Raw genomic sequence first — 22920 nt, forward strand, 5'->3', positions numbered from 1 at the left:
AAATTAAATTTGTTAAAAAACTTAATCAAAAAAGTAATACTTTTCCCAAAAAAAAAAAATCTCAAAAAAAATAATTACAATAAAAGAAAATCACTTTTTTTGGCTCTTATCAATTGGTTGATGGACACATTGTTTCTCATTGTTTAATACCCTATTTAATCACTTGTGGTTGAGGGAAAACCAAAATACAACTAAAGCGTCATATAACAGTGTCTCCCGTACATTTTTATAGCAAGCAAACATTTCAGCCAAACGAAAAAAAAAAACAAAAACTAATTAACTTTCTGGCAACATAAATAATGCATATTTTAATAATAAGCAAATTCACCAACGTTGTACGCGCGCCATTGGCAACATGTGTGTTGGAGACAAGTAAAAACAAAAACAACTCATATGGAATGTGGTCTCATGTGGAACATGTGGAATGTGTACGTTTTATGCTTGCTCGTCCGCTCTCTTTCTCTCTCTCTCTCTCTTTCACTCTTTAGTGTTTGTTTGTCATATATTTACTGTATTTATTGCATATAGTATAACGGTTTTATAAGTATACAACAGTAGATATATATTTAGCAATATTCATTTTTTAGCATTTATTTTTTGTGTTTATGTTTTGTTTTTTTGTTACATTTGGAATTGCGTTTATTGTGTCATAAATTGTTTTACGCCTCGCCTCGCCCCGTCCTTAAATCTTTTCTATTATTGTACTGAAAATTGGCCGATGAAGCTATTTGTTTATTTAGACGCAACAATAATAATATTAAAATTTTGGTGAATACGATTGATTCTTGCCGAGCAGAAACAAAAAAATAAATATAAATTAAGCATAATATTTTCCTTTCTTTGTTTTGCTCTTTTCGCAACTTTAAAAAAAAAAAACATTATTCTGGTCGGTCTGAAAAGATTAAAAAAAAAGTCAGATAGATTTTTCAAAAAAAATTTAATTTGTCGGCGATTTTTAGTATTTAATTTAATTTAACAACTAATAAAGAAATTTTTTTAAATAAGTGGCAGCACTATGAAAAATATTTTCGTAATCCAGCTTTCTTACATCTTTTCAATTTGGTAAAACATGTAAAAATTTGTATGCAAATTTTAAAAATTATATTATACTTTGTATTTTAATCAAGTGTGAAACAGGTGGCCACATTCTTAAAAACGAGTATCGGTCAAAAGTATTATTAAACCTCCTTGGCTGAAAAGTTCAATTAAAATTTTTTTAATTTWTCAATAAAAATAAAAAATTATAAATTTTTGAAATAGGTGGCAACCTGCATAATTTTTTTTTTACATTTGGCTTTTTTAAATTATCTTAATCTTAATTTCTTATAGATTTGATAAAATTTGATTAAACTAAAAATTTTGAAAGGATGTGAAAATTTGAAACAGGTGGCCACATTAAAAAAAACATTATTGATAGAAAGTGTTCTGAAACCTCTTGAGCTTGATTGGTCTATATTATTAATTTATAAATAAATTAATTCCAAATAAAATTTTCAAATAGGTGGCAACACGTCTTTTTAAAACTCTTTAATTCCTTAGACATTTTAAATTTTATTAGCCCTAAAATTTTCAACGAAAATAAAAATTCCAAACAGGTGGCAATATTATTGTGAACATATCAATAGATAGCGTTTTCAAACCTCTTAAGCTTGGAAGCATACTGTAATTTTTTATCATATCAATTTAAAGAAAATAAAATAAAAATACTTACTCGCTTAAAAATTATTTCCTACAGTCTGCCTTTTTAAAACTCTTTATTTTCTTAGCCATTTTATATGATTTTATTAACTTGAAAATTTCTTATCATTATCAAATTTTCAAACAGGTGGCAACACTCCTGAAAACATTATCGACAGATAGTTTCCTAAAACTTTATTAGATTAAAAGCATAATGTAAATTTGTAAATAAAGTGTTGCAATAAGTGGCAACTCTCTTAAAAATTAAATCCTACAGTCAGCCTTTTTAAAGCTCTTTAATTTCGTAAACATTTTCTATGATTTTATTAACTACAAATTTCGTACTAATATCAAAATTTCAAACAAGTGGCAACCTTTTTAAAATATCTTCAACCAAATGTATTTGTGAATTCTTTTTTCGATTTTAACTCCTTTTATTCCTCATCATTTGGGCACTACTTAAGTTATATTTATAATAGCTGGTGACGCTTAACATTTTCTTTGATACTTTAAAACTAAAATAAAAAAATTGGCATTCTAGCAATTTGCTTCAACTTTTCATTCGCAGTTACAAAATTGCCCCCCCCCAGTTCCAAAAATAAACTATTTATGGCACATCGGCAAATGTATTTTAGATCACATTATAAATTTAGTTCATAATAATTTGTTGATTTCCTCTCATTTGTAGCCAACAAGGTTATTTTTAAGCAAATAGCTATATAAACATGATTTTTGAGTTCTCTCCAACATGTAATTAATTTTCAAAATGTGTGTCCCTTGAATTATTTATTTTTGACGCTTAAAAATATTCAATATTAATATTTTTGAAATGACTCAAATTTTGTGGAGGGCGGTTCGTTAAGTGTTTAGCATTTTGTCTGCTGTACTTCTTCATACTCGTCTTAAAAATATTTTTCCTGGAGGTCTACCACCGCTAAAACCTTCAATCGGCGATCTAGTTACCGTATAGAACAGCCAAGTGCTAGTTGATTTCACTTTCCAAAGAATCACAATCGAATTGCCGACCAGAGCTGCATCTTTTACAGTTTTCTAAAATCCGCAGAAACGGCCGTTTCCACATCTGGTAAAAAACACAACGAGTCGGATTGGGCCATGAGATTTTAGCCGTAATTGTTTAGCAGAATATGCTATACGATAGTAAATATACTTTGCGATGGCGCGCCTTCGGGCGATGAGACTAAATACTTATCAAACCATCCTCGTAATTTCGTTCCTTTTATTTCTGTACCGACAACCGGAAAATCGACGTCAGTATGTAAGCATTTCTTTGAAAAGAAAATAAACGCCTTCGTAAGAGATATATATATTTGTGTAAGAGATATTAAAATTTAATTTGAACAATTTCTTGGGTTCTCATCTCCAGGTGTCCTCCGCTATTGATCACAGAGAAATGAGTAATTTTTTCTGCGTTTGAGATTGCCTCTAAACAGTTCTCACCTATGGTGAAGATACATATATGAAATAAACAATTGGGTTATGTTTTATGCCGTTCCTTTAACAAAACTAGATCTGTTCTAAAAAATAGACAGCATACGAGTAAATATGAAAATTCCCATAGAAGTATTCCTCGATTCAAGGCCCGAATTTCGAGCGTTTTTTGGCAATTGATGAAAAAGAAACATTTGATATTTTTATTATAATTTTTTATCATTAGTTTATGCATATTTGCAGAGTCCTCGAAGTAGAGTGGGGAAAAGGCCGTGCACTCGACACCATGATTTTACTCATTTTTCATTATTTGATATGAGAGATACTTAAATATTATTCATGTCTTACTTCAAGTAAATCGGATGGATAAAACGCGCTATAAGTTGTTTTACAACTCAATAATTTGAATTTATAAAAATATTTTTAGGAAGTTATTTCTGAATATCTAAACTATCGAATTGTGAAAATATTTTTCTGGATTTTTTCAAATTTCTAGATAAGACTACCCATTGAAGTACATTTCATGTAAATGTTTCCTCATTCGTTTTAACTTAAGAAGCGTTTATATCAAGTTTACCACGAAGTTTGTAATATCCAGACGGAAATGTTGGAGCCCGTATACTGTATGTATGCTTATCAATTCAATATGATAAGCTAATGCCTTGTCCGTCTGTCTGTATATACGGAAACTAGTTCGTCGGTTTTTGAGATATCGGTCTGAAATTTTGCACACGTGCAAACCGGCCGATTACAATTAAGTAGAACTTTTTTTTGTCAAGACATAACCACGGATTTGGGCATAAATTATTGTCGAATGCAATGCTATAAATCTCGAAAACGAACCGCTATAGCTGCTATTCAAAATCTGCAATCGAAATGAAGATACAAAATTTTTTAAGTATACCCTTTTATTGTCATATGAAAGGCAGCTATGAAGCGTATTATTGCTTTGGTGCAGCCGAAATTCACGTGTTTCTTGGTTTGTTATAATTCTAAGTTATGACTGACTAGAACTTTATACTAAATACTAGCTATTTGAGCCAACTTACTGAAAGAAAAGTAGTTATTAAAGTACTTTCAGTTCAGCAATTTCAAAGAACTATTTAATTTTCTTTTATATGAAAATATTTCTTCAAATCCAGATCAAATACTGTGTGGTTCCTGATTTTACTCCTTTAGGACTTTCATCAAACATATATGGGTTTTAGTGTTATAGTTCGAAATATAGTTATTTTTTTGGATTTCGTCGATATCGTTTTATTGTAAAATTAAAAATAGTTTTTTAAGACATTAGGGTGGTTTTTAAAAAAATCGGAAAATTTGTGGACCACGCTACCTCAGCAAAATCCTATTTTAGGTTTAAAATATTAGACGTAAAGCTTCTTCTCTGCGTTTGAGGACCACCCTAAATGTGTATTACTATATTAATTAAAAAAAATATTTATAATTTTTCCTGCACGTGCTCAGAATCTGCTTGAAAACATTTAGCCCAGCATATTTAGCGGCATACGGTTGGTTATTGACTTGGTATTGGTAATATTTTATAGACATGCTTTAATTACGTATTAAACACCCATTTATCATTGGCAAGCGTAAATATGTAAGTACAATAAGTATGAGTGTATGTACATATATATAAGTGTAGGTGTGTGTGTTGGATGCGAGCTTGGTATGTTTTGCGTATAGTTAAATTCAAAATTACAATTAAAATTTATAGTGCTAGAAAACATAGTTGCATACCTAACATGTATGTATGTATACACATATGCATGTTGGCATGCACAACAACTGCTAGCATGTGTGTAAGTATAATTGCATGCGCTCATTTCATTGTTATTTTTATAATTTATCACAATCACTTATTTGCCTTTGATTTCGAAAATAATAACATTTGAACACCTCATGCCCCATTCATAATATTGCCGCTGTAAACAAAAAATCGCAAAAAAAAAAAAAAAATTAAAAATTCACAACTTAAACACTCACACACACAAGTAAAAGTTATTTGCATCCGTCTAGTAAAAATCGCCTGCGTCATTCTGACATACTGACATTTCGTCTCACGACACTCACCACCAGCATTCGGTGTGCTCTTCATCCCATGTACCCAACGCTTAATGGCTTAGCAAAGTACCTCTTCACGCCTCAAATACAAAAATTGAACTAAATCTGTGAATACCAAAAAAAAAAAAAAAAACAGAAACAAGACTAAACTGCAATATTGCAAAAACAACAACACCAGTAACGTTGATGATTGCCAAAATGCATCAAAACACCACCAAACAAAAAAAAAAAAAAAAAAAAAAAATAAAAAAAAAAAATAAAAAAAATAAAAATTAAAAAAAAGAGTAAACTCTAAAAAACAGAAAATATTTAAAACTATAATTTTTTTTGTGTACCGAAAAAACCACTATTTTCCTTTTCTTCTTCTTTTCTTTTTGTTTTCGAAATCATAAACAAATTGTGCACTCCCACTTTTAAATATCTAGAAAACGACTGCCGTCAATTTTCAGAAAACGTTCGGATAAATTGAAACGTGATCTCGAAGACGCCGTCCGCGAACCCAACTCACAGCATCGCAATTCGGGTAGCCCCTCGCAATTGGGCGCTGACGACGGCGATAACATTTCGTTGACAGCTGGCGGCAATAACGGTGCAATTGGCGGCATAGACTATTACAATCTCGATGAAATGTTGGGTCCGCTACATGAGCCCAATTTGAATCCGTGTTTAGTGTCTTCCTCAATACCAACAACAATATACATGAAATTCGAAGCGCACGACAATGAGTCGCATGCGGTGCGCTGGAGTCCGGTCGAACGTCTCGTGGCGACCGGCGGCGGCGATCGTAAAGTCAAACTCTGGGATGTGGGGAAAGGTAGGCGCTGTTATTGTAGCACACCATTCGATGAAAATAACAAACATAATTCATACAAACTTTTGTCTTTGACAGTGGCGCAGGAGCCGCGCGCAGTTTTGGGCGGCAGCAGTGCCGGCATAAATTCCGTGGACTTCGACTCGACTGGCACTTACATATTGGGTACATCAAATGATTATGGTGCGCGTGTGTGGACGGTGGCGGATAGTCGTTTAAGGGTAAGTGGAAAAGGTGAAAATAACCTAAAACACAATGACAAATCGTCTAACGTTGAAAAAGCCGACAATGCCGAAAATAACAAAAATAACGAAAATGGCAATGTGCGTCAGTCTGTCAATCAAAGTGAAAATCAGCACGCCGTTATTGATGGCAAAAACGCGCGCGCTGCGCTTGATAACTGTGCTTTGGATAGTCTAATGCTAAATGTGGATAGTCAGTACTTTGGTAGCTGATTGATTTCTGTGCGATTATTGATTTTGATTTGAAATAAAATGTAATTTATGAGTTGGAATTTTTTCACCTGCCACTTAAGTGAAGCTCAGCTACTTTTTGTTGTTATAGTTAAGATTTTTTTTTAATAGTCTCTAGATATAATAAATCTAGCAGCTTAACAAACTCGTCCCACAACTGCTTGTAAAATTGCGTTTTGACCTTATGGATAATTTTTATTTACAAATTTACTTTTGTATGAATATATATTTTTCTTAAGAATATTAAGGATATGATCTAATATATGAATTACTATACTGTTAGAGCTTATGTTAAGATGATTGTTTAAATAATACCAGTTGCAATCTTAAAAACTAAATTTTTACACGACTTAAGCTTTACTGAGAGGGTTGTATGGTAATTGCCTTGCAATTATGGGACTTAATTTTAAATATTATATGTCATCGGAATTGTGTGCCAAATTGCAGTATACATTGTGGCAAAACAGCGCCCGGAAATTGTAATTACATCCCCAGGTAAATTATATATCAAAGAAAAAAAAAGACAAAAAATAGGAGGACTGTCCGTAATTACTATATCAAATATTAGCTCGAACTCTCAGCCAGTTCGTTTACAGAAGCTGCTTAAGTTGGTACATCTCACCGGTGCGTTTCGATTTTTATAAAGAAAAAAAAAAAAAATATATCGAATAAAGCATTTGTCTCAAATTTAGCATTTTTAACCAAATTTCGTGTGAGGAATTTTTGGGAATGCTTGAAAAGCCTTGCGGTAATTCAATTTTATCAAAAACAGAAGCCTACAAACGGTACAAAGACTTCAAATACGGTGGAGAGATCGTTTGAGGACTTCTGGACGACATTCGACCTCTTCAACTGATAAAAAATATTAAAGAAGTGAAGGATATGGTCCTTAAAAAGTCAAGTGGTAGAAAGATGGCCAGCGAGCTGGACATCTCTCGGGATCCTGCTCGAATGATTTTGGTGGATATTTTGAGTATAGAAGGCGTTCTTGGTCGACTTGTCCCGATAAAGCTGAATTTTACAAAAAGAGTACCTTAAACAGTTCTCTTTGGACATGTTTGATCGTGGGAATTCCGATCCCACATATGTAGGACATGGTAACTGCCGATAAGACAAGCGTTTATGAGCTATGAGTTTGATATGGAAACAAGTCAACAATCATTAGAATGAAAGGAAAAAAGCGTTCCGAAACCAAGCCCGGAATCAGACGATCGAAGAGATAAAACAAAATTCGCTGAATGACCTGATGGTCAACCTAAAAAGTGCTTATGAAACTTGTTTCGAGGACTAAAAAACCGTTAGCATAAGTGTGTTACATCTGGTGGGGATTACTTTAAAAGTGACAAAATAATTATTAATGAAAAATTAAATATTTTGTGTTTTTTTGTTTTTACTATTTTCGGCAAGTTTTTTGTCGCGTAGTAAATCTAGATGAAATATTTACCTTTATAAAACGAAATGAAGTACGAAACTAGCAGGTCTCATGGTTTTCAATTTTCAAATCTACTGCATAATTTGGTCTTACAAGTCACATATAACGTATACGCCATGACAAATTAGTTTGTCTCCATCAGCAGATACAGCATGCTTCATATTGGTACTTTTCTTAGCTTCTGATCACTGCTGTTGATAGCCGCTAATGAAAATTAGTAAAGAATGTAGCCTTGCAAAATGTTGCTATAAAATATTTAATTGAGTTATAATCGTTTTTGACAGCAACAAAATTTAATCAATTATTATTAAGTGTATACAATTATGTAATGGACTAATGTGAAAGGTACCGATAGTTGCGAAGTTTTTCTATACAAAGCCTTGTTTTCGCTTAGAAGATGTTTTATAGTTTCCTCTTCTTCTACCTTTTCACAGTTTCTACACTACCTAGTCATTATACTCGTATAGTGTTCCTAGTCTGCTGGCATATTTGCAAATTAGTCAGTAATCGGTTTTAAATAATTAATAGTTGATATGTGCGAGCCATATTCCATTTACGCAACTTTTGTTTGCCTGATGAATTAGTTATGATTTAACTCCACCGATATTCAGCAATATTTATAACATGGTTGCCAATTAATTATCTATAACTATCCAGAGGCATAGACATTTCCTCTTTACCGGAGTGTAATTGAAGCATATTTTCTATTCTGGCTAGTTTATCTATCAGTTATCAACATAAATGGGTCATCATTTTTGAAGAAATACTTGCCGATGATTTCGCCGGTTCACAAATCACAAAACACTCAATAGGGCGATTATGTTGAGCATAAGTGGAGCGAAGCGCGCGAAAGTTGAACGATTCGTAAACATTGTTCAGGCGTAAATCTTTTCATTATAAAAAAAAAAAAAAAAAAAAAAAAAAAAAAAAAAAAAAAAAAAAAAAAAAAAAAAAAAAAAAAAAAATACTGAACAAAAATAACGTGACAGCTTGCACGACTCACGCGTGATCTGTAAAAAAGAGTCTTTTGAAATAAGTATCTCTACTACTAAATTGATCGATCAAAATCAAGTACTCAAACTCTTGTATTGAAAGCTGTCTTATTTGACGAGATATCTTCATGAAATTCAGCACGGGTTATTATCCAAAAAACCGATATAAACTCCGAAAAAATGTTCGGACCACTATAGCATACATTTGCCATACATAGAAACTGAAAGGTCGAAATCAAGTCCTTGTAAGAAAAACATTTTCATTTGACAAATAATCTGCACGAAATTTAACTCAAATTATTTTTAAAGGCAATACTATAATTTCCGAATAAGTTGTTGTGATCGGAACTCTATAACATATAGCTGCCATACAAAATCAACGATCAAAATCAATCACCTGAATGGAAACTTTTTTGGTGCTGCGTTTTCTTATTTCCTTATAGCTGCTGTGCAGCAAGTCTCGAATTGTTCATCAATTCATTTTGGCCATTAAATCACACACAATTTAATATTTATTATTTTATTGTATTTATTTATTAATTTTATCAAAAAAAGAGTACAAAATGCAAATTGCTTAAAGAATTGTTTATGACAGTTTTGAAATTTCACACCAATTTCAAATATATTTTCACGCTTAGCACAAAGAGGCGTGTTTTAGGCAATAACTGTACTTTTATTGCGTTAACTAAAAATATTATATTAACTAAACTGGCAGCACCACCACCGCCATACGGTTATACATATGTATGTATGTATATATATTTCGATATTTTAAACTAAGGCTAGAGACTACAAGAATAAATTATATAAGCAGAATTTCATTCCAAAAATTTGAAACAAAAGCAAAATCATTGTAATCAAATTAATAAATGAAACATAAATAATGCTTAAATTTTGTTATTGCCTGATGTGTGTTAGAAAAAAGGACAAGTGAAAAGTCGAGCTTAGTGGCATACAAATTACGCGTAATTTTCTCTTTCTCCTCCTCTTGCATAACTAAATTAAATTATATTGCAACTTAAGCGTTAATGCGTTATAAAAAATGTGCCTGCGTGTGTGTGTGTGTGTCTGTGGTATGTGGCGCAGTTGTGTTTATTTGTGACTGTTCTGATTGTGTTATGTGTTTATTTATGTATGTGTGTTGCTTTGTGGCTGTGGCTTACACTTCGTTTATGGGTGTTTTGTAAAACTAGTTTCTAGGTCTATTGATTGGTTTTAACTACTTTTAAAATTCTCAATAAATGCAGCAACTCTACAAACTAAATGTTTCATGTCTTTAATTGCATTTACCGTTAGCTTAATTATATGTATATGTATGCATAAAATCTACTTAAGCTTAAGTCTCGCTTGCGGTGCAACCACGCTGTAGCTTGCAAGCCGTTCTGGCATCGTATTAAATTTCCTTAATTGGCTGCATTTTGAATTTTGCAATTTTCATAAAGAAAAGTAATACAAATTTTTTTAACTATCAGTCGTCCTTTTTTCTGTTTAAAAATGCATTTCCACAACATATTTCCTATGTGTATATGTGTATGTGTGCATATGTGTATAAATATATATGTTTTTTGTAATGTCTTATTGCATTCGATTTTCGCTTAAATATTCCATTGCAATTGAGTCTGTTTCATTGCACAACTTAAAACTAGGCTTTTAGACTATTTTTTTCTTCTTCTTATGATTGCTTCGTTTCGTCGCCGTCTGCTTGTTTTTTAATATATATTTTTCATAGTTTTGCTTGCCTATTTTCGCGTATAATAATATAAACTATTCATTACTGTAATCAATATTAGCAATGTGTATTGGTTATAATATTGCCTACGAGATTTACTATCCGGCACCATGTGAGTTTCATCGGAACGCACCTCGAATATTAAATCGCATATTAAATCTGCTAAGCAACGCCTGCACTTCATTTTCCTTTGCTTCCCTTACTTAATGGCGTTCATCGTTATAATTTTCGTCATATTGCATCGGTTAAGTGTTCTATTGCATCCTCTAACTACTTGCGGCAAGAATACGCGCGTTTTTTGTTTTTCTTCCTCAGACTGTACCCCCAAAACGAACCGACACTTCGCCTCAATTACTCAATAAATCCTTATAAGGTGGTTTATCGTTTGTTCTCTTCCCATATATTTCTTTTTTTTTTTTTGTTGCCTTCTTTGTGTTTTTCTGTTCTCATTTCAACTACTCGTCTAGAATTGGCGTCCATGTCGTCCTGCGAAACCGCTATCGTATAGCTTGCATAACGATTCCGATCGCGCATTCGGCACACTAGTCACCATTGTCGAGCCGCCATTGTGTGAACCATAGCTGGAGGCGCTGCTGAGTCCCTCATTGCTGTAGTGTTGTTGCTTTCGGCGTCGTTGGTGCAGATAGGTCCAGATGGCAATGACCGCGAGCTGTGCCAACAAGAAGACAGTGACGGCAACAATGAGACCTATGTGGGGAAAATAAGAGTATTACATTTTTTTCTTTTAAAATCAAGTTCATGTGTAGTAAAGTCGTCAATGCTGTCCTCAGTGTTTTAAAGTGTTCGGGGTTCGGGTCCTTAAAAATTTCTTGGAGCCGCATTAGGGTTTAAATTTTTTAATTTTTTCTTAGATTTAGTTTTAGTTAACATAGTTGCTACTCTATTATTTAACTGTACTCAAATTTCGACCAGAGTCATTTAATTCCTAGTCATTAACAGTTTTAAACCCGCCAATCTTATTTTTGGCATTTGAGTATTATTTAGCAGATGGCACCACGATGCTTTTAATTGAAGTGCCGTTAGTTAACTACTAACTAAACGGTTTATTGACGAGTTTTTTTTGAGAACTAACCGCATAAAGTATTATATAGCATTTCCTAATTAAAAATTTGAGGATCCCTGCGATTATTATGCAGCTTTCTGAGTCATATCCATTAATCTTTTCCAGCCTTCTAATCGTTTTTCAAGTTCACTTTGTTGTTGCTTAGTCTTATGCAATGTTCTTCTTTCTCGACGATCCCGATTGATCAATTAAGTCGACCAGTGCTGCGACATTAATAAAAGAATCAGCCTAAAAGTAGGCTACATTTTTCTCATCTTTATGCTTTAAGATAAAAAATTAAGTATGGCCTACATTTAGGGCGCTGTTGGATCTGATTGAATAGGTAACCATCTACTCGAGTAATTTGTTTGTGTATAAGTCAAATTGATTTTAAACGACTGATTAATGATCCATAATATTGGCAATAGACTCAACCCTACTCCTCTGTGCTGTGTTTAAAGTTAAGGTGAATAAAACAATAGATTTTAGCTGCATTTTTGTGGGATTTTGGATTTTGGTTAATTTTAAGCAAACATATCTTCCTCATACCTTTTTTTGTATATCCTGCCGAAGATCAAAGGTCTCAAAAAAAAAAACAAAAAAAAAAAAAAAAAAATTAAATAAAAAAAAAATTTAAAAAAAAAATTCTGACTTGCAAGTAGATATACCACCGAAGATCGTTAAATTAGCAGTTTTCAGGGTAACCATAAATACAGAGCTTTTACTAAACCTATACTATATACTCCGAATAATATTCTTCCCGAAAGTTTGTTACCCTTTAACAACGCTTTAATGAATGTATTGCTTGAAAACTGATCTATTCAAGATAAATTTTGTCAATCAGATTATCTCTTTTTTTTCGCTATCCTAGAACCAATTCAAAGTGAGCTTTATTGTCATTTCTGCTGGCGCCAATGACGGCAACAACTTTGTCACCACAATGCTTATCATTCACCGTTTATGTAGCGGAATTTTTCCCACACGTATACCCTTTACCTACAACCACCTAAAGCGCGATAATCTGTGAAAATAGACACTTGAGCTGTCGCCCGTTATCACATTGCCGCTATCTGCTGCCAAACATGTTGGCTGTCCGCGCCAACAGTCGCCGCTTGAAGAGCTTACTATAGAAGTCTACTGCTTGTAAACGTGTGTGCTGTTGTTGTGACGGCGACTGTTAGATATATCACAAGCAATTACGTCAACGCTTAACGCCTGAAAGCGCAAAGCGCAACTCGCAGACGGGCCATGAATCGAGTGCGGACAGACGCAGCAGTAATCTAACAATCGTCTACTATATAACAGCTCCACTAACTACTGCCAACAAAGTAAGCTCCTACTATTGCTGTGGCTGCTGCAATTGCTTTGTCTCGCTTGATCATGTCTGGCAATAGTTTATAAATGCTTCTTCATGCGCCATGCCAGAGATTAGCACACCTTTTGGCGTTGGCTAATGTGCTGCCTATTGCAATTGTTGTTGTTGTTGTTGTTGCTGCTGTGGTGATCGTCTTGAATGTCTCGATTGCGTTCGCGCCGATCGTTGCGCCCTACCTCGATCATCGTCAGTTACGCTTGTCGTCTAAACGTTAGCGCTAAGCGCTAGTGTCTTGTGTTAGCCCTAAAGTTATGCCTCGCATTTTGTCTAAGCGCTGCAGTACGTCTGTCCGCTTACCAATCGCATTAACACAGTATCCTTGTCCTGCCTCGCCGCTAATGAAAATCGTCTCGTTGCTATCGTATGCCGTCGATTTGGGCTGTTGTTGTTGCTGCTGCTTATCGAAGCCAAATTTGTCAGTGATCTGAATTGATTGTACCAAAAGCATGTCCTCTTGACTAGGTTTGCTGCTGGTCGTGGCCACAGTTTCGCGTCTGTTGCGCAGGCGCAATTGCTGTTGTTGGCTGCGCAAGCGCTCTTGCTCCGCCAGCAGTTGTTGTTTGTGTTGTTCATGGCTACTCTGCACAGTACCGGCAAATGTTGCTATGTGGAAGAGAAGGAAAGAAAAAGAGCGAAAATTAGTGAAACAAAAAAATACACGAAGCAAATATAATCACCCTCTGTTGTGGATATCATTTTTTATTTGCTACCATTTTTTTTTTTTGTTTTTTTTTATTTGTTTTTGTTATTGCTGTTGCAACATTGCACTTGTTTGCAACGACAGGTGATAGGTTGCACACCGTTCGTTGTCTCATGCAGAATGAAGCGATAAAACAGTAAAGTACCGCCATTAACTTGGACGCTACACCCCTACAATCTAACAAAGATACATAACAGGTGTACAATTGTGGGATTTCCCGTCCCTTCGGACACATTATCTTGTGTTTATTGTTTTTTGCACGTTTGCCCTGTGTTTTATTGCACTGTGGCAAAAGGTGAAATTAGTTAGTTGGCCGTGTTAAATTATTGTGGAGAAAGGCTTCATTCTCTAATCAGCAATGCCATAATTCGCGTTGGTAAATGTGCGCAATGAATAAGTTGTTATTGCCTGTAACTGCCGTTAACCCGAAATGATTTCGTAATTTCGAAATTTTGTGCAAAATTATTGTGTAATAATTCCTGTATATTGGCAACACTTGAACTTTGACGCCTTTACAGACATTTTGATCCTTTTGTGAGGTTATGTTAGAAAGCTTTTCTAGAGCTTTTGCTCATTTTTGTAATAATTTGTTCATATTGGCAATAATTTGACGCCTGTATATGCACTTTGATCTTTTTATGAGGTTATGTTTAAAAGCTTTTGTGGAGCTGCTATGGAGCTTTTGCTCCTTTTTTATAATAATTGTTCATATTGGCAACATTTGAAATTTGACGCCTGTACATGCATTTTGTAAGGTTATGTTAAAAAGGTTTTCTAAAGCTCTAAAGCTTTCGCTTAGTTTCTGTACTTTCCTTTAATATTTTTTAAAAATTTTCTGTCAGACATTCAGGCAACTGGCCTTTAAATATATATATATGTTTATGCAATATGTTTATTATAAAGCTAAACTTATTGGAAAAAGCTCCATTAAGCTTTTCATTCTCTTTCAATCCGTGTAAAATGTTCATGCTAATTTATAAAAAGCCTATAACTATTAGAAACCTCGGCGAACATTATTCTATTTTTTGTGTGGATTATCTGTAAAAGCTTTACTGAAGCTTTTGACAATTTTTTTGTACTTTACTTGTTTTCTAAAATTTCTTCTCAATACTTTAAATTGTTGACTTTTTACAAATTTAAGACTGACATTAAGTAATAAGGCTTGCTGAAAAAAGCTTTATTGTGCTTTTAGTAAACTTTTGAATTTAGCGAAAATTTTTTAAATATACAGAAAATCGCACAATTCTTAAAAGCTTCGACAAACAATATATCCTCCTGGAGATTTATCTACAAAAGCTTTAGCGGAGCTTTTGCTCAGTTTCGGCCATTTGCTATTCAAAATGTGACTCCCAGACACACTATAATAATTGTTTTGCAGAAACTGCCACGGCTTTCGGGAATGTAGGGAAAGCTTAAAGCTCAAAGTTTTTGACAAAGCTAGGTTTCTTATACAGACGGCTGTTCTAAAGCTGTTTCTGGTATTCAGTTGCCCTAGCTTTAATGAGAAGAAAGTTTTGGAGACTAAATATAAATAATCAAATAAACAAAGCCTCAAAGTAGCCTCCAACTCACCTGTTACATTCAATGATCGCCTCCTGCGTCCATATGAAATCAACGACTTGAATTCACCACCAATATCCTCTTGGTCACATTGCACTGGTTCGCATGTCGGCATACAAGGTGTGACGAGCGCACGGAATTGTACAACTTCCGAAGAGGGGAATTTGAAAGCGTCAAAGTGTGAGAGCAGAATTTTACCAGATAACGAACTCTTATAGATCGGTCCCATAATGAAATGATCCGTGGGACAACCATTCGAATCGATGAGCGTAATTTCAGAATTATCAGTACCATCCATGGCCACCAGCTCGCGTACAAAGATCTCGTAGGGACTGTGTTCGTCGAGTATTTCGAATTTGAGCGCCAAGGGATCACCAACTTCAGCCGAACGCATAACATCGGAACCGTCACGTGACGTGATCTTCATTATCACATTCGGTGAATCGACAATAACCTCTTCGCTGAGTGCCGGCTCAATATCACCCTTTACACCAAGATCAACTTCATTCGATACCGACTTGTTGGTCAAGTCATATTGACAGGTAACAGCCAAACCCAAATCAGATGATGTAACAATCGTGTCATGATGTTGTATCACCACATCGTTCATATAACGTCCCGAACCGCTTTGACGTACATTACATTCCAGATCCTGATAGCCCATGCGCAGCTCAAAGTCCAGTGAATTCTTTACATCGACCGCACAAGATTTAGGCGAACCCTTAGCATATACTTTGCCGTCGAACAGTTTGGAGGTGCGTATGCGTGCAATCATATCGCCGGCGCCGCATTCGATGGTCACATTATAGCAGGATGACAGTTCGTAGGTGGCAGCTTCAGGCACTTCTAGGTAGGGATCTTGCACGTCGGAGAGTGTAGCGCGGCTGTGATGCGAAAGACGGCAGACCATATCGCCGGTATCACCATAGTCGTATGAGTGGCATCTAGTGGAAGAAAAGGAGATGTGATTAGAAAAGCTGTTAATGGTTAATTTATGGCGGAATCCAATTGTTAATTTGTCATCTTCCGTAAAACTTAGTTGTTTTAGAAATCTTAAACTTCCTGTAAGCTAGAGAGGAACTCAAGAAACTTTCTTTGTTGAGTTGTTTTCACCTTATCTCCTTCTATACATCTTCTGCAGACGGCGTCTGTTAGGATACCCAGCCAGGACGCCAATAGGGCACTGACCGTTAAAAGACCCAAAACTGGGGAGAGTCTAGCCTTACGCAGGGCAAATAGATCACTAGATCTTTTGCGCTCGATCGTGGGCCAAAAGACTTTAGCGCCAGCGCATATATCCATTGTGTCCCAACGCTGACTAAGTTTCCGCGAAGCCGAGCTTTCTACTGGTAGAGCACAAGAAACCACAAGTGTACCGACCCGCTCCCATTCTACCCATACCGGTTCTAGCATGCCTGTTTTTGCAAGCTCGTCAGCTTTACCGTTGCCTGCGATTCCTGGCACCCATAGCAGTCGTATTACAAAGACACTCCATGCTATTGTTAGCGACGTTAGGAGGCACCTTTGACCAGCACTGAATACACTATTAATGAGTTCGAGATTAGTTTCGCGGTTCTGCTGTCTGAGTGGATGCTCACATCTCTGGAAAGAGGTTGCACCCCGGAGCAGTAAATCTATTGCCGCCCTAATGACTGCAACCTCGGCCTGAAAGATACTGCAAGAGTCGGGAATTCAGAAACTGGAGCTTATCGAGAGTTCCTGACAATATACCACTCTATCAGCCTTTCTTCCAAGCTTTAACCCATCAGTGAAAATGCTCGCTGGCCCTGTTTTCCAACGGCTTCTGCTCACCCATAACTCCCTCGCCGGTAAATGGGTAGAGAAGGAGCAGCCAGAGTTCGGTTTGGCGACTTCATGATCCAAGTGATCCGGTATGAAGTGAGTGAGAATTTCCGAGTCTTCAGGCACGTTTTCTTTTAGAAATCCAAACTTTCTGAGTCTGATGACAACTTTCGCAGCCATACACCTTCCGGTGATGTCCGTTAAGTGCCATGGTTGGAGTGGACCTTGTTGAACCACACATGCTGAGCGCCGCTCGTTTAACCCTCTTGAGACTCTATAGAACATAATGGCCTATGGTACCGCAGAGCCAGATGATCACTTTCGGTATTAATTCCAGCCATTGCGTCTAGTACGCTGAAAGTATGGCTACCAAGGTTTAAGTCAAGTAACTGTAGACTTTCCCACATTCCCATTTTAAAGCACTCATAGATTGGAGACGCTTGGTAAAATACGCAGACATTTCATGTTAACCTAAGAGCTGGCTAAGCCTAGCTCTCCGCTGTTTCTTCCCACTTAGTCAGCCTTCGAATGACAGCAACATTTGCTCGCATTGATTGAATCTGCTGTTTGCATTGTGCTGCCAATAACCACAAACAATTGATGGCAGGTATGCATTTGAGCTAACAGCATAACATACGCTCCCCCGCTCTCTGCTTCTCTTTCTCTTTGTATGCTACACTGGCATTTAATCTAATCGCGAATCATGAGTTCTCATCGAAATCACATTTTCGCTTTTCCTGCTAGCAACAAATCGCCCAGTGAGTTACGTCGCAAGTAGATTTGATTTTTAATAGCCAGAAACATACTTGCTGCATTAATTTGCACACAATCACAATGTCAACGCAAAAAGTTCCCAGCCAGAGCCGAGACAAGCGGTATTTGTTCTTTTATAACACATGTAGCAGTGCGCCTGCGCAACAACATGCGCCATGGCAACTGATTAAGCAACACTTGTGGGCAACATGTTGCGCAGAAAACCAATAGCAACAAAGTGCACAAGCACAACAAGCGTTTGTGTCATGCCAAATGTCATACTGCTGTTGCATCAAATGTTGACATGCTAATGCAACGGCGCGGCGCGGTGCGACGTGTTGCAACGCTAGCCATTTGCGTTAGCGCAGCTGCGACTTTGCGGCAAGAGATATGCACAGTTTTTGGCTATAATTTGTTGGCGCTGTGCGGCCGCCTACTGCATGTGACAAGTAGTCGCAGCGCGTTGACCGCTTTCGGTGGCAGGCAACGGCATATTTGCGCTTCCTTGCTGCTTGTTGCATGCGTCTTTGTTTTTTCTATTGTTGTTGTTGYCTGTAGTGTGTTTCGCTGTTATTATAGCCATTGTCCTGCCACATTTACGTTGTCAGTCTGTCGGTTGCGGCTGTCGCACTTACCTGTACGGCGAGTTCAAGCATAAATCACGACACTCATCAATGCTGCCAACATCCTGATACACCGAATCCACCGTTTTCAATATGCGGCCGGACAAGCGTTTGAACTCGCACAATTTATTTGGCTCATCGGCGCAGTTATTCTCCAGATAATCGACAGCATCGTGCGGCTGGAATGCGCCACTGCCGGCCAACGTAATGCGATCCATTTCGGAGAGCTCACAAGTCTGGCTGCTGCGATAATAGTTGGCCGATCTGCAAGACAAAAACAACAAAAAACAAACACAAAAAAGTTAGTATGTATACAAATCAAGTTGGTGCTTAGCTGACAGTGTTGCAAGATAGTTTAAAATGAAAAAAAAAAAAAAACGGAAATTGCCGAAGAAATGAGTTATGAAAAGCCGCCTTGTTAAGCGAGTTAAGCAAACAAGCCGGTCTTCGCGAGCGTGTCTACTTTGCGCTTGCTTTTTGCTCCATTTCAGTTAGTCACACCGCCACTAAACCACCAGCACAGCACAGCACCATTTGGGCGCTTGGAAATTTATCGCACATTAATCTGCTATCGGTGACGTCGCCGTTGCTGCTGCTGCTGTAGCTTTCTTTGTTGCACGCCTTACGCGCGCGGTCTAATTCTGCTATTTATGGCATTAACACGGCCGCCAAGCGCTTGCTGGCTGAGTGACTGACGGACGGACAGACGGCGCGTTGTTTGAGTAGGCGAGCGCTGGTGCTTGAATGTGTGGCAAAAGGCTGTGTGCGGCAAGTCGTTGTGTGAATTTTATGTTCGCCTTTTGTTGGCACTTTTTATGTGCCACGCTTCGAGTTTTGTGTTAAAAAGCGAGGTGTTTTTTATTCACCGCTTGGGCGGACGTGGCATGCTTGGCATGCTTGCTTCGGCAGGTGCAATGCGATATACGCCCCAATAAATAAGCGCAATAAATAAATGTTGCGAATAAGCGGCGATTAATTCGTCGTTAAACAGTTAAGTGCAGAAGGTTAATAGATTTAACGCTGCATACATTGTAACACTTTTGTTAGGATCTCATTTTGGTGCAGTGGCATATCGAATTGTTATTGAAACAAACGTTATTTGAAAGCTGATGGTTTCCAAAATTTTTGATAAAAATATTAAAAATAATCGATTATTATAAAATTACCAATTTTAATAAAATTATTATATTGAAACATTGAAAAAAAGTCGCTTACTATAGAATTATCGATTATTATAAATTTATTGATGATTATAAAGGTACCGATTTTTTAAAACTATTTATTGTTATTATTATTATTATTACTCTTATTTTTTAATTCCAATTTTTTCGCAGAGCTCAAAGCTTATTTGAATCAGTTCTTTGCCTGCAATAGTTATCGATTGGGAGTTACAAAGCAGTTTGATATATTAAATTGGTTATAAACAAGAAATTCGTGGTTTAATCAATACAAAAACTTTCTATATAGGCGAATTTCTTACTAATGCATATTTTTTCATTTATCGATTAGATGTTATTTTTTCAAATGCAGTCCATTGTGGTTTTACGAAAACTCTAATAACATGAAAAATGATAATGTAGCTTTAATGTGTTAATTAGATGCTTTCGTGTCATGTTACAATATCGATTATTACAAAAAAAAAAAAAAAAAAAYGGAAATTGCCGAAGAAATGAGTTGAAATTATCACTATCGATTATTACAAAATTATCGATTGTTGAAAACGTCGTATTTTCAGAGATTACCTCTCTTCAAAATTCCACTAGTTTTTATTCTGTTCATTGTTTAATTACTTTTCTTTTAAAAATATCGATTAAATGTTACATGTCAGTTTTAATTTCACATTGGTTATATCAATATATTAGTTGTTCAGTAAAGGTGACAGGCTTAAATTTTTAATTTTTTTCACTAATGCATATTTTAAAACATATTGTGTGGTATATCGCATCGCTTAAAGTCGATAAAAATAAATTCATCGGATTTTGGAGATCTTTTCTTTCACAAACATTTGTACTGTGTAAAAATTAGAAAGTTCTTTGTTTTTATTTTCTGTTAATTTTAATAATCCTTTACATTCAATAGTTATCGATTAGAAATCATAGATCAGTTTTGCATTCAAATCAATTATGAATTGAAAAAACCTTTATCTTAAATGAATTTCTTATTCAAGAATGTTATTACTGAAAAATTATCGATTTTACGATACTATTGAAATGTTATCGATATATATTTATTATACCATATTTTCTATTTCTCTTCTTTTTTTTTCATACGAGCTAGAACGATTTTAATTTTAATAAATGGTGCGATTAGGTTTTTAACTATTTAATTGATTTGAAAAACTGTTGAAACTGCTAAAGTTATCGGTTGGTTGTAGGTGTTGCCACTCCGTTTTCCTTTTCGAAAATTTTAAAGTCCGGAAATAGTTATAATCGATTTTTGGCAGTTTACATTTTTTTATAATAATAATCGATAATTATTAATTAAAATCGATAGCTTTAACTCTTCATGTTCAATTATATTCTGCATTTGAAATCTTTGAAATTGGTTATTAAATAACTCATTTTGGCTAAATAGTAAATTTTTATCAATAAATCGTTTMAGATAAATCAACATCTATAACCGATTTATAGAATCGGTGTGATTTTAAAGAGTAATAAAAAAGAAATTATTTTTTGCAATATGATGAATTTCTTATAAATCAATTGAATTTTGTCCAAATAAGCGACCTACAAGATTTAATTTTTATTAAGTAATCGATTTTTAATAATCGATTTTTTAATATTATTTCATTTGAAAATTACAGTGGTTTTGAAAATAATTGCTTTTTTAATAATATAAAATAATATAATATTTTTGGAAATAATCGATATGTTGAAAGTAATCGTTATTTTAAATAATAAATTTTATTAAAATTAGGGTTTTCAATAACAATATTTTTGGAAATTTTAAACTTTTTGAAAATAATCGTGTTTTTAAATAATTCTTTTTAAATAATCGATTTTTTAAAATAGTCGATTTTTTTTTTGAAAATAATAGATATTTAGGAAAAAATCGCTTTTGTCATTCAATACCAGCGACCCCAATATTAAATATTTTCGCTCAAATTGTAATATCCAGAGATCAGCCTTGAAACTTCATTTACTACAGTTTCAAATATAAACACATCTTAGGTGACGATTAATAAAAAGAAGCTGAGTGTATTTTCCGTGGATAAGTTTTATTCGGATCCCTGTTTAAGCAAAGCAACTTTAAACTCTAAAATAAATGGCACACAACGGTTTTGTTATAGTCTTTTCTACTAAGTAAGTTTGTATTTTAGGAAGAGAGTGTGTGATATACTCAAACTTATCGATATACTTATGCATTTACGTACGTCTACGCATACGTTTAAATATGGCCAACATGCCTACATCAGAAAAAAAGTCACAATAGTGAAAGGCAAACTAGCAACACCACCGCAATGCACACCAACTAAGCGAGCACCGGGTGTGAGTGTGATCTAATCAACAGATAGGCTGGCTAACAAACGAGCTAAGCCAACTAGATGCAAATACCAAAAGCTGCAGAAAAATAAGTCGAAAAAACATGACATAACACTGCGGCTGGACCACACGCAACGTTACCTTGCCAACGGCTACTTCGGTGCCACCGGCCGCATTGTAAAGTGCCACCTCAGTAGCCACAGCCAAGGCGCTGTAATGATACAGATTTAACGCTGCACGAAAAAGCAACAATTTTTAACAAGCTGCCATTGCGGCATGCAGCCTGTGGCATGCGACAGCAGCTACTGGCAACATTTGGCACATCTAACAATCCCACTGTAGCGGCTAACCGACAAATGCCACAGTCTAACGTTCGCAATAAACATTTTTCATTCGCTCGATTTGTTGCTACCGAGTGTTGGTTTTRTTGTTGTTGTGGTGGATTTTATTTCTTTTGAAGCGCAATTGATACGATTTTGCTAAAGTTAAATTTAATTGACATAAATAAATGTTATTGTCAGTTTGTCTATTTAAGGCGAACGAACGTACGCGCTCTGCGGCTTCGGCTTGTGGCACTTGCAGTTGCGAAGGTGAACGTCCTTGCCGCTTGCCCTGTTGTCGCATGTTTTGCATGTGTTTGTTTGGATTACTGAATGGCTGTTTTGTGGTCAAATGTGTGGTTGCTGCGCGATTTCTTGGAAGCACTCAGTGACGCTGATAAGCTTAGATGACCACGAGTCAACGGCTTCACGAAGGTTCACTCGCACTGAGGTGTTTATATCTAACTGTGTTTGTATGAAAGAAATATGTGTGTGTGCGCATGGATTTAAAAAGTGTACTGCATTGCTTATTGTCTAACAGGTACCGCGGTTGTTGTGTGAAAGACCTCAGATGGGTGATAGCATTCATTTTGAAGAGAGCATAAAATTATATG

General features: G+C 35.5%; 2 protein-coding genes across 2 annotated transcripts in view; one reads left to right on the forward strand and one right to left on the reverse strand.

Annotated features, from left to right (window-relative positions):
* Window positions 1-5639: 5639 nt before the first annotated feature.
* LOC108966536 (autophagy-related protein 16) overlaps window positions 5640-22920 on the forward strand; it is a gene marked incomplete at its 5' end in the record, with an annotated part of 215533 nt that continues 198252 nt past the window's right edge. The window contains 2 exon segments of the mRNA XM_018929512.1: window positions 5640-6004; window positions 6080-6222. Coding sequence (XP_018785057.1) covers window positions 5640-6004; window positions 6080-6222 — 508 coding nt within the window.
* LOC108966529 overlaps window positions 10649-22920 on the reverse strand; it is a 128963-nt gene continuing 116691 nt past the window's right edge. The window contains exons 5-8 of the mRNA XM_018929482.1: window positions 18517-18768; window positions 15338-16269; window positions 13363-13668; window positions 10649-11335 (exon numbers count right to left, since the gene is read on the reverse strand). Coding sequence (XP_018785027.1) covers window positions 11091-11335; window positions 13363-13668; window positions 15338-16269; window positions 18517-18768 — 1735 coding nt within the window. The 3' untranslated portion in view covers window positions 10649-11090. The remainder of the gene's footprint in view (window positions 11336-13362; window positions 13669-15337; window positions 16270-18516; window positions 18769-22920) is intronic.

This window comes from Bactrocera latifrons, unplaced genomic scaffold, assembly GCF_001853355.1.
Source record: "Bactrocera latifrons isolate USDA-ARS-PBARC rearing strain unplaced genomic scaffold, ASM185335v1 scaffold_10, whole genome shotgun sequence".
Classification (NCBI taxonomy): domain Eukaryota; kingdom Metazoa; phylum Arthropoda; class Insecta; order Diptera; family Tephritidae; genus Bactrocera; species Bactrocera latifrons.